At 41.4% G+C, this 9,229-nt stretch overlaps 1 protein-coding gene across 1 annotated transcript; it reads left to right on the top strand.

Moving 5' to 3' along the window:
• Positions 1-390: 390 nt before the first annotated feature.
• Positions 391-8,127, top strand: krit1 (KRIT1 ankyrin repeat containing). The gene is made up of 17 exons (XM_040122669.1): positions 391-698; positions 2,039-2,208; positions 2,350-2,506; positions 2,823-2,915; positions 3,004-3,133; positions 3,222-3,465; positions 3,766-3,881; positions 4,046-4,189; positions 4,307-4,463; positions 5,065-5,172; positions 5,851-6,007; positions 6,134-6,285; positions 6,380-6,546; positions 6,794-6,881; positions 6,985-7,191; positions 7,398-7,514; positions 7,790-8,127. The coding sequence occupies exons 2-17, from the start codon at positions 2,107-2,109 to the stop codon at positions 7,877-7,879; spliced, it is 2,229 nt and encodes a 742-aa protein (XP_039978603.1). The 5' UTR covers positions 391-698; positions 2,039-2,106; the 3' UTR covers positions 7,880-8,127.
• Positions 8,128-9,229: the final 1,102 nt, after the last annotated feature.

The following is a 9,229-nucleotide window of genomic DNA, read 5'->3' as shown; positions in this document are numbered from 1 at the left end:
ATTTCATAATACCAGAGAAACAATGAACTTGAGCTCATGAAAACTTTACGTCAAAATATGAGAAATGGCAGACTGTCAGAAGTCACCATTAGACGATAACAAAGAGCAATCCTGATAATAAAAAACTGTAAATTATTTAAAGTAATCAACCCCTTATAAGGTGATACTAATAACACTGGTAAATAGCTCTGTGTGTCCCAGTAAGTCGTCACAGTGTGACAGTGAACCAGCATGCCCAACACCAGGACCCTGACACTGAAGCAGCTAAATGGATTTTCAGCCATCATTAATTTTATTATTTACACCTGTGCTTTTCCTACTGTCACATGTCAAGATGTCTGGGGGTTTTAATGATCAGATGAGGAGGTTGCCGTCTACAATTCTGCACAATTTACAGCTTTACATGCACAATACAAGATGTTGCTCTGCAGCCCGCACTGAGTCCCCCTCGCCGCCAGAGTCCTCTGTTTTCCAGTCGGAGCTGCGTAACGTGAAACGTAACGTGATTCCTCTGTTTGTCTCCGCAGCCCTGCCCCAAGTTAAAGGCCTGCAACCGCGTCCACACATATATCTGGTCTGGAAGTTTACCCGGAGCAGTGTCCCGGCCGCGGACGGCTCGCTTTAAGACAGTAAACACTCTCCGAGAGCTGGGGAGAGGCTGGGTTCGGTCTGTCCGGGGACAAGTCACGTCGCTTTCGGTAAGTTCTCGGCTGCTCAACGGGCGGAAAAGCGGTGATGATGAGAGTTAGTAGCATCCCGGCTACAGCTGCTGATTCAGTACGAAAGGTCGATCCTGGTTGTTGAAAATATATCCGCACCGGATGGATCCGGCAGCACGGTGTGGAATGTAAAGCGCAGCATGTAAAAGACTTTGTATTATAACTTTTGTAAAGACAACAGAGAGTGTGGTTTCCGGGGCGTGACCTTCCTTTGAACTCAGCGAGTTGATTTTTGAACTGATGGTAATGACAAATACTTTTACCTCAAACATTTAAAAAACGTCGGCACACAATTAAGCTATTTCACGCCAAGGTGTCGTTTGTTTCGCCTTTTTTTCTTTTTCGTTTCTATTTAGTTTGTTTTTATGAATTTGCGTACAGCGCTTTCAGCCAACTTTTGTTTTGTTCGAAATTGAAGCGTGGGTTAAACCTGAAGTCTATATCTGTATTGGGGATACGCATGAAACGCATTATAGCATGTTCATAATGTATTATAAACGATGCTAAGTCCCTATAATGCATTATTAAGTCTTGTAACCACAGTTATAAAGCACCACAGGTTTGATTAGAGTTAAAAACGATTAGTTCATTAATCAGTTATTCGATCGACAAAAAAAAAAAAAATCAGCAACAAGAACAAAAGTCATTTTAGTTCGAAAATCTTTGATAATGATATAGTCTAACTGTAATGTATTGTAACACAATGGCTTGTCAAATGTTGGTTTTTAAAGGTTGCAGTTAACTGGCCCTTCCAACTAAATCAAATGTTAATTGTTAGTACCTATTTGTATCAAACCTGATCATATATTTAGGACTGCAGCTAATGACTACTTTCATTATCAAGTGACTGACAGCTAAAAACCCAGACATTTGATTTACATATTAAATATGTAAATATCATCATATAAAAACATGAAAGCAGAAAATCCTCACATTTGAGAAGATGCAACCAGACAATATTTGGCATTTTTGTTTGGTAAAAGATAAACAATGAATTGATTCCCCAAATTTTCGGTAAGTAATATTTTATGTCGCTTTTTTAATCAATTTATTGCCTAATTGATTCAGCACTAGATGTATTCCCTCTGACACCAGTAACACTCTGTCCTGGTTTAGATCAGCCTACATATTGTTTGACAGCTAAAACATTTCAAGAACTAATGATATTCTGTTATTTATTGAAAACTATTTTGATTTTTGTTTTTGTAAGTTTTTCCCAGCTCTAACCACAGTATGCAGTGTTGGATCAGTATCAGTCCTGTCAGAGTTAACTCATTTGTCTTGATAATATTTTCTCCACCTGTGATCTTCTGCTTCAGGCATGACTCTGCACGGTATTTGGCCCATATATAGGATGTTTTGTCGGGACTGAGGAAACGTTGGCACGATGGGCAACGAGGATTGCCTCGAGGATGTGTTTGTTGCGGTCATTCGCCCAAAGAGTCAAGTCAGCCTGAGTTCAAAGGAGTACAGAGCCAAAGCCTATGAGGTAAATCTGTGGTAAATGAGTCTGACCGTTGGTCACTTGCTCTCCTCAACATCTAGTCCAAGACCACAGAAAGAAAGGCAATCTAAAATGTAACAGTATAATAAACAGAGCACCTGATGTTTCCTTTTGTTGCCTGTAAAGATCCTGCTGTTTGAAGTGCCTTTGGAAGGGAAGGAGAAGAAAAGGAAGAAAGTCCTCCTGGCGACAAAGGTCCAAGCAGGAGGAGACAAATCCAAATCCATATTGGATTATGTTGACGACACAATCAGGCCGATATCCAATAATCAAGGCTTCACAGGTGAGTCTGAGACATCTGTGGCATTTACATTCATGCATATTTCTAATTTTAAAAATGAATAAATGAGTTCAAAACAGGCTCACCACTGCTGACTTCATTTAAACGGACGGTTCGCTACAGTATCTTTTTCAGCTTGTGACCCCTTAAGGGCAGCAGCTATCTTTTCATGACCCCTTGTCACAGGCTGCACATGTCTGTGTTGCGAGCAGTGCAACCAAAGATTGACATTACCTTCTCAGATTGTCTATTCCGAAAAGGAATAGACAATTTTTAGAGGCTTGGAAACCACTATTCTAAACACAGTTTTGGCTTGCAGGAAAGCGTGTGGTGCACATGAAGAAATTTCCTCTTGATGGAGACAACGAAGGGAAAGAGGCCTCACTTTTTGTTGTGCCAGTCGGTGTAAAAGGTGAGGAAAAACAAAAACAATATCTTGTATATAAACTGACCACTGTTTAAACTGTACATATTGTATATTAATGCGTTCTTCTGAACAGACAACAGCAAGTCTGTCTATAGCGCTGGTAGCCCCAGCTTCTACTGCTTCCAGGACATCATGCGGGTGTGTAGTGAGACCAGCGCTCACTTCTGCTCCGTCACCTCCAAGATGCTCCTGGCCTTAGACAAGTGAGGATATGTTTGAAAACATGCTCTTCTTGTGCAAGTAAATGACACTGGGGATGGGGCTTGAACTTTTCCTCTTTGACTTCCACAGATGGTTAGCAGAGCAGCACACCGTACCTCACGCCATCCCCGCCTTGTTCCGGCCAGCGCCCGTAGAGCGGGTGAAGACCAACGTCAGCAACCCGGCCTACAGCAGCGAAGGCAAACTGAGTGACGAGGGTCTGCACATGGGCTACACTGCCCTGGAGATCAAGAGCAAGATGATGTCCCTGGAGAAGGCCGACATGTGCATCCTCAACCCACTCTACGGCTCCGATCTGCAGTACACCAACCGGGTGAGAGACCTCATCATACAGTGAGGTGGTCTTTAGAAAGAGGTATTTGTGAAGGGAGATGTTTCTGTATTAGGATTTTCTTTCTGTACCAGAAGAGACTTGAAAGACTAGAAAATTGATGGATTGATAAATTTGATGTCATTTACATTGGATGATTAGATTCCTCAAAGATAGTATGGTCACCTATAATATGTGTTTGAAATTTAAAACTGAAATACTTTTGTTAAAAAAATATATCTAAACTCTGCCTACCTGTCCTTTTTTCTTTTTTTTTTTTTCTTTTCTTTTCTTTTTATAAAGGTGGACAAAGTTATCATCAACCCGTACTTTGGGCTCGGAGCCCCGGATTACTCTAAGATCCAGATCCCCAAGAGGGAAAAGTGGCAACATGGCCCCAACTGTGTGACAGAAGACAAGTGAGGAGTTCTCACTTCTTAATGAACCACACTGTCATTACTGCCATCTGCTGACAACTTGTGCTTTTTTTTCTGTCTTTGTATTTCTTCTCTCTTTGCATGAAATCAAACTGATAAAATGCTGTACAAATGATACTCAACACAAACTTCCCCTGTCTCTGCAGGGAGCGGCAGTGGGTGGATGACTTTCCTCTCCACCGCAGTGCCTGTGAAGGAGACACAGAGCTGCTCTCTAAGCTTCTGGACAGCGGTTTCTCAGTCAAGCAGCTGGACAGCGACCACTGGGCCCCTATTCACTATGCCTGCTGGTGAGTCTGATGCTTGTCTCACTGCCATTGAAAGTCCGCAGGATCTGTACGTTTTCGTTTTCTTGGACTTCGGTTTGTCTCGTTAGTGACGAGTTGTTTTTGTTCGGTTCCATCCAGGCACGGTAAGGTTGAGGCAACAAAGCTGCTGCTGGAGAAAGGCAACTGTAATCCGAACCTGCTGAACGGCCAGCTCAGCTCCCCTCTGCACTTTGCAGCCAGAGGAGGCCATGCAGAGATAGTGCAACTCCTGCTGCAGCACCCTGAGATCGACCGGGTACGAAATGTGATGCTGGTGTTGTCTTCCTCTCCCCCCCCCCCCCCCCCCCAAAGCTCTAGTGGACGATTATCAAACAGCCCTTACTATTTTAACATGATGTGGGTGTCAGTACTGCAGCTACGTACGCTATTGCCCATCAGGAGTTATTCATTTCTTCCAACGTAAACCACACTTTTAACATACAACAACATTATATCCATTGTAGAAACTGGTAAACACAGCAAAACAGTGTGACTGTTTACCTTAACTACTTTTAGCATTAACTTTGTCACTTGATTTAAACTGAAACTAAATGTGTCCTTTTTTTCAGAAAATCGCATGCAGGAAAATATAAATATCATGATAAGCAGAGGGCCTTCTGCCAGTAATGCTACTGTGTACATCAATAATGTGTTTACATCTTGACATATTGAATATTTGATGTCAATTATACTGCACTTTGTCATATTGGGAAGTCAAATTGTAAATTTGACTTGTGTAGTAACTGCTTGATTATTGGAAATTCACGAATACAGTACGTGTTTAATGATTCACCATAGTAAATCTGATAAAATAGCTAAATTGGTGCACAATGAATAGTAAATATCAACACCAACAGCACATAGAAGACCAGCAGAAGAGATCACCTCTACAAGTGTGTGAGGAGAACAAACAGAACGAATGGGAGGAGACGGTGAAGCTTCTACAGCAAGCCAGCAGCAAACCTGTGAGTTGCACATCAGACCGTGATTACTGTGTTTGTATTGCGAAGATGACGAGACAAAAAACTGTGATAGAAATGATTAGATTTAGGGAATAGACCAGTGTTATTGCAGCGTATGCCTACATCAGCCTTTTCCAGCTGTTAAGAGTTTCCATGCTGATGCTGAACCTTTGCAGCTTCAATATGAGTTTGCCTACCCCCCTTTTTTTTTGTTATTTTGAAGTTATGGTATAGCGTAAATGTGTGGGCATGCATTTTTTTTTTTTTTCTGATGACATTAAGTCAGGCTTTTTCGTTCATATTTTTGTCTTAGATACTGCACACTTTGTTCAAACTGTTCTCTACTTTTCTACAGAACACAGTCTGAGTATAGGAATAGTTATGCCCTGATGACCTGTGCTTACACATATGAAATTAAATTGGTCTATGTTGGAAAAGAGTATGAACACACACTTGTGAGAAATCAGTTTCTGATATGACGCTTCCATGGCAGCTAAATGTACTTGTCAATAGATGGTGCTGTTTCCTCAAGCATAGGTCAAGGTGGATTTTTTGATACTCATTTTATTTTTTAATAACATAGGACTAAGCTGTTTAACTTGGTTTTGTTTATGCTAAATGTGTGTGTGTGTGTGTGTGTGTGTGTGTGTGTGTGTGTGTGTGTGTGTGTGTGTTCCACAGTATGAGAAGGTGCGTATCTACCGCATGGACGGCTCATATCGCTCTGTGGAGCTAAAGCATGGCAACAACACGACTGTACAGCAGATCATGGAGGGCATGCGTCTTTCCCAAGAGACCCAACAGTATTTTACCATCTGGATCTGCTCCGAGAACCTCCGTGAGTCCACACGTTAAACACATGTTCTGGAAGTGCTCTTACATTCATTCAGTGGCCAAGAAACCGACGACAGCCGAACACTAGCAGGAGAAAATATTGGTGTGTGTGTGTGTGTGTGTGTGTCAGACCTGCAGCTGAAGCCGTACCATAAGCCCCTGCAGCACCTGCGGATATGGACTGAAATTGTGACAGACCTGACAGTGCTCGATCCTCAAAGGGAGACACCTCAGCTCTTTCTCCGCAGGGATGTCCGGCTGCCTCTTGAAATTGAGAAAAAGGTAGCTCACTATTTACAAGAGGCTACTAATTTCAGTATACTGTGTATATGTTGCTTAAAAAGTCCTGACTCTGCTACATACTGTTTTGTTCCAGGTGGAGGATCCGCTGGCCATCCTCATCCTGTTCGACGAGGCGCGTCACTGCCTCCTTAAGGGCTTCTTTCCTGCTCCCGACAGCAAGCTGATCACTCTGGCCAGCCTCCTCCTGCAGATCATCTACGGCAACTATGAGAGCAAGAAGCACAAGCAAGGGTTCCTCAAGTAAAGGACTGTTTTCAAATTATGTGTATGCTTAAATACATACAGCACTGACTTCTTAAATGATAAAATAAATCTTTTTGTCTGTTGTATGTCAGGCTAAAGTAATATTAGGGAATTGCATGGATAATATTCATCAAGAGATTTATTCCATTTAAATACTGTGCTTTTACAGTGCAGAAATGTCTTTAATTCTGCTTAATTGGTGCACAACAGAAAAATCTGCATTTCTCTGTTTCATTTTCAACAGTGAGGAAAACCTGAAATCTATTGTGCCGATATTAAAGGTGAAAAGCAAAGCGTACCACTGGACCAACAGGATTCTTCATGAATACAAAGTACGCTCCGGTTTTTCATTGTAAAAATTCTTTCTACACTTTAAATGAGGCCCGACCGCTACCTGAGGTGACTCGGTGCCTATTTTCTCTCCCCCTCCAACAGGCCCTGAGCACCAGCGAGGGGTTGAGCAAAGAGATGCACCACCTGCAGCGACTCTTCCTGCAGAACTGTTGGGACATCCCGACCTATGGAGCGGCTTTCTTTACAGGCCAGGTCTACACCAAGGCCAGTGCCAGCAACCACAAAGTCATCCGTGTCTATGTCGGGGTCAACACAAAGGGGCTGCACCTCATGAATATGGAGACCAAGGTACCATGCCATGTTTTAAACTTCAGCTGAATTCCACATTTTCCTTTGTGATTTGGTTTCAACTCAAGTGGGCAGCTGTTCACAGTGATTGAGAGAGAATATGAGAATTACACGTGAGAATATTGTATATCGGTGTCTGTTTGTGTGTTAATTGAACATGTGGTGCACAGTGAATAAGATAATTTGTAAAATCTCTGCACTCCTAGGTCCTTCTCATCAGTTTAGAGTATGGCACATTCATGTGGCAGCTTGGACACGCTGACCAGTACTTCCAGATACACAGCAGTGACAACAAAATGAACTTCATAGTGCACACAAAACAGGTAACTGCTCAAGGATGTTTCCAAATACAAGTGGTTCAATTTTGCTTTAAACATTTTTTTGTATTTTAAGAATGACCTCTAATGTAAAATGATCAAATCCAATCACAAATAATGACTGTATGCAGCCTGGAATCCATTTACAAAGCTAAATATTTTGACAAGAATCTGTTCTCAGGGATGCCAGCTAAAGTTTCAAATGTTTATATGTTAAAATAAAAGCTGGCAATTTAAAGTATGAAAATGTTGTCTCACCAGTTTTTATTATTTCTTCACAGGCTGGCCTTATTGTGAAGCTTTTAATGAAGCTGAGTGGACAGATGACTCCAAACGAAAAAACCGTAACAGACAAATATGCCTATGGCTGAAAACTGTTGAAGAAACGACAGCTGCCAAAGATCCCATGCAGGTTCTTCTTTCTGACTTTCACTGACTGCAACAACTCTGGTTGGAGAGCGAAATTGGCCCCTCCACAAACGCCTCGTTTTGTATATTAGGCTTACCAGTAGCTTTCACAACTTCACATTGTGTATTTTGAGAGGTCATACAATTTCGTTCCATGTAAATATGTTCATTATTTAATGTTTTGTTTTAATAAACTGATTTGATGTATGGATGAACTTGTATTGTTCATTTTTGTTGGAAATTTTTAAACCACATGATCTTAAGAGTATAAAACAAATGTTACTCAGATTAGTTGCATGGAAAATGAAAAGATGATTGTTGAGACAGATAGCTTTAAACTGAGGACTTATCATCCAGACAGAAATTATTTCAGGTCCTCAGCAAGACAGAAATGGCATTGACTTTGTAACACAACAGAATATTAAAACATTTTTATTTTTTTTTATTAGCTAATATAGAGGATGTGATCATGTAACAACTGAGTACTTAGTGTTGCAGTGGCTTTGAAACTGCATATGTGAGTACTGAACATAATATTATAGAAACAACTCATTAATAACCCAGTAGCAATGCCGCTGATAAAACAAAAATATTGTGTAGATATAGCGTTATTGTATGATAAAGAACATAATGCTTATGTTGTATGGCTCATAAGGATATTGTGAAATATAACCAATACACCTCATCAAATTAAAAAAAACAAACAAAAAAACAGGCATGGAATACTATGTAAGGAAGTTCACGTATCGTTTCAGGGTCGTTTGCACTGAAATTCTTACCTGAAAATATATTTTTTTATAGCCTTACAACATATCTAAATTTTTAAACTCAACTACTGGCTTTTGTTGAGACGAGGATGCACATTTTGCTATTTCAGTTTGCCACTGTAAAAACTGCAAATAGCTAACTTAGCTAATTACCTCAGTCAATGATCAATGTCTCGGTACTCAGGCCTATTTCTGTACCTCTGTGGGGCAGTGAAAATTCGTGGAACTTTTAACCACACAGGTTAATGGGCTTTAAGGAAAAGAAAAGAGTATAGAGCGGCGCAGAGACGTTTGGATAACAAACGCCTTGTCAAATCATCCTTACAAATCGATGGTCGTCCTGCCGGGGTGACGTCATATAGCAAGACATCGGTTCAGGCAGCGGCGGCCAATCACAGTGGCAGCCGCTTTGACGGACACGCCGTCAACGGCCAATAGAGAGCCTCCGTTGGTCAGGCGGGGGCAGGACAAGTGTTGACAGGTAGAGATGTTGGGGAATATCACCAACGGTCCCCCCCGACACGAACACCAGACCGAGGGGGCAGT

The sequence above is a fragment of the Xiphias gladius genome, chromosome 24 (assembly GCF_016859285.1).
Source record: "Xiphias gladius isolate SHS-SW01 ecotype Sanya breed wild chromosome 24, ASM1685928v1, whole genome shotgun sequence".
In the NCBI taxonomy this organism is placed as follows: domain Eukaryota; kingdom Metazoa; phylum Chordata; class Actinopteri; order Istiophoriformes; family Xiphiidae; genus Xiphias; species Xiphias gladius.
The sequence above is the reverse complement of the archived record's forward strand: the minus strand, read 5'-3'. Positions and strand labels throughout refer to the sequence as shown.